Source organism: Echinops telfairi, unplaced genomic scaffold (assembly GCF_000313985.2).
Source record: "Echinops telfairi isolate 266 unplaced genomic scaffold, ASM31398v2 ScPeMD7_2565;HRSCAF=3150, whole genome shotgun sequence".
Classification (NCBI taxonomy): Eukaryota; Metazoa; Chordata; class Mammalia; order Afrosoricida; family Tenrecidae; genus Echinops; species Echinops telfairi.
Genome location: NW_022106463.1, coordinates 13295391 through 13296792, shown reverse-complemented (window position 1 = coordinate 13296792; position 1402 = coordinate 13295391). Strand labels below are relative to the sequence as shown.

General features: G+C 39.2%; 1 protein-coding gene across 1 annotated transcript in view; it reads right to left on the bottom strand.

Annotated features, from left to right (window-relative positions):
- Positions 1-284: 284 nt before the first annotated feature.
- Positions 285-1402, bottom strand: part of PARP4 (poly(ADP-ribose) polymerase family member 4) — a 92156-nt gene continuing 91038 nt past the window's right edge. Inside the window, exon 32 of the mRNA XM_045294009.1 lies at positions 285-667. Within this exon, the coding sequence (XP_045149944.1) occupies positions 478-667 (190 nt within the window). The 3' untranslated portion in view covers positions 285-477. The remainder of the gene's footprint in view (positions 668-1402) is intronic.

The window sequence follows — 1402 nt, the reverse complement described above, 5'->3', positions numbered from 1 at the left end:
TAAGATTTGTTGGTAGTGTATGGAGCTCTGGTACTTAAGGAGCATGGCTGTATAGGTTGTGAATGTATGGGTTAACAGTATCATCCTTTCTCAGCTGTGCACAGTGGCTTCCTCCGTCTATGTTTCTTACATAGAAAATATTAATAAATAATTATTATCACTATTTTTAGGCAAGATAGTAGAATCAGATAAAGCACCTGGGCTGGCTGGAGTAGAACCCAGATCAGAATCTGACAGCGTTAATAAAGGTTGTTTCACATTCATTCTTAAAATATTGACACAGATTTGGTAATACTGTCATTTTCCTTTAATTCTTGCTGGGTAGTTTATGAAAAGAATCAATTCTTTGTCTCTATTTAGTGATCAATACATTGAATAAAATTACAGGTAAATTTCATGAAATGTTATCTATTGATACTTGAGTAGCTTGAACACAGCAAGAAAACAGTTTACAATTCAGTTTCATTTCATGCAGTGTCAGTTGTAACTGAGGACCCTGTGAAGAGGCGAAGTGGTATCTAGGGGCTGAATCCCCAGTAGCTGTTTTGTGGCCGAGTCCCAGTCTTTGCCTAATTCAAGTCGTTGGCAGATAGACGTATACTGTCCTTCGGTGTTCCTGACCCATTCGGTGGCTTTCTTTATTCCTTCAATTGCCCAAGGAAGAGTCCTAGATTCAAAAAAATAAATAAAGGTTTACATTGATGTCAGAAAATGATTACACATGAAATTTACTGAGGTAATCCATTACAGCATACAAAATGAATCTCTCAAAAAAAAAAAAGACTAAATATTATCTCCGCACTGACGACAAACATTACCTTTGACAGTCCATTAGATCTATGACACCTTACAAATATCATTTTATTGGGGGTTCGTACAACTCTTATCACCATCCATCCACCCATTGTGTCAAGTACATTTGTACATTTGTTGCCGTCATCATTTTCAAAACATTTTCATTCTATTCGAGCCCTTTGTATTAGTTTCTCATTTTTCCCTTCCCTCCCCAATCCTCCGTGCCTCATGAACACTTGATAACTTAAAACTTATTATTTTTTCATGTATTACACTGACAGATGTTTCCCTTCATCCACTTTTCTGTTGTCCATCCCCGGGGTGGGGTCATATGTAGATCGTTGTGATCAGTTCCCCCTTTCACCCCTCACCTTCCCCTTCCCCTCCTGGTATGGCTACTCTCAATATTGGCCCTGAGGAGTTTATCTGTCCTGGATTCCCTCTGTTTCTAGCTTTTATCTATAACCATTTACGTGCTCTGGTCTAGCTGGATTTGTAAGGTAGAATTGGGGTCATGATAGTGGGGTTGGGAAGCATTAAAAACGAGAGGAAAGTTCTACGTTTCAACGGTGCAATACTGCACCCTGACTGGTTCCTCTCCTCCCCG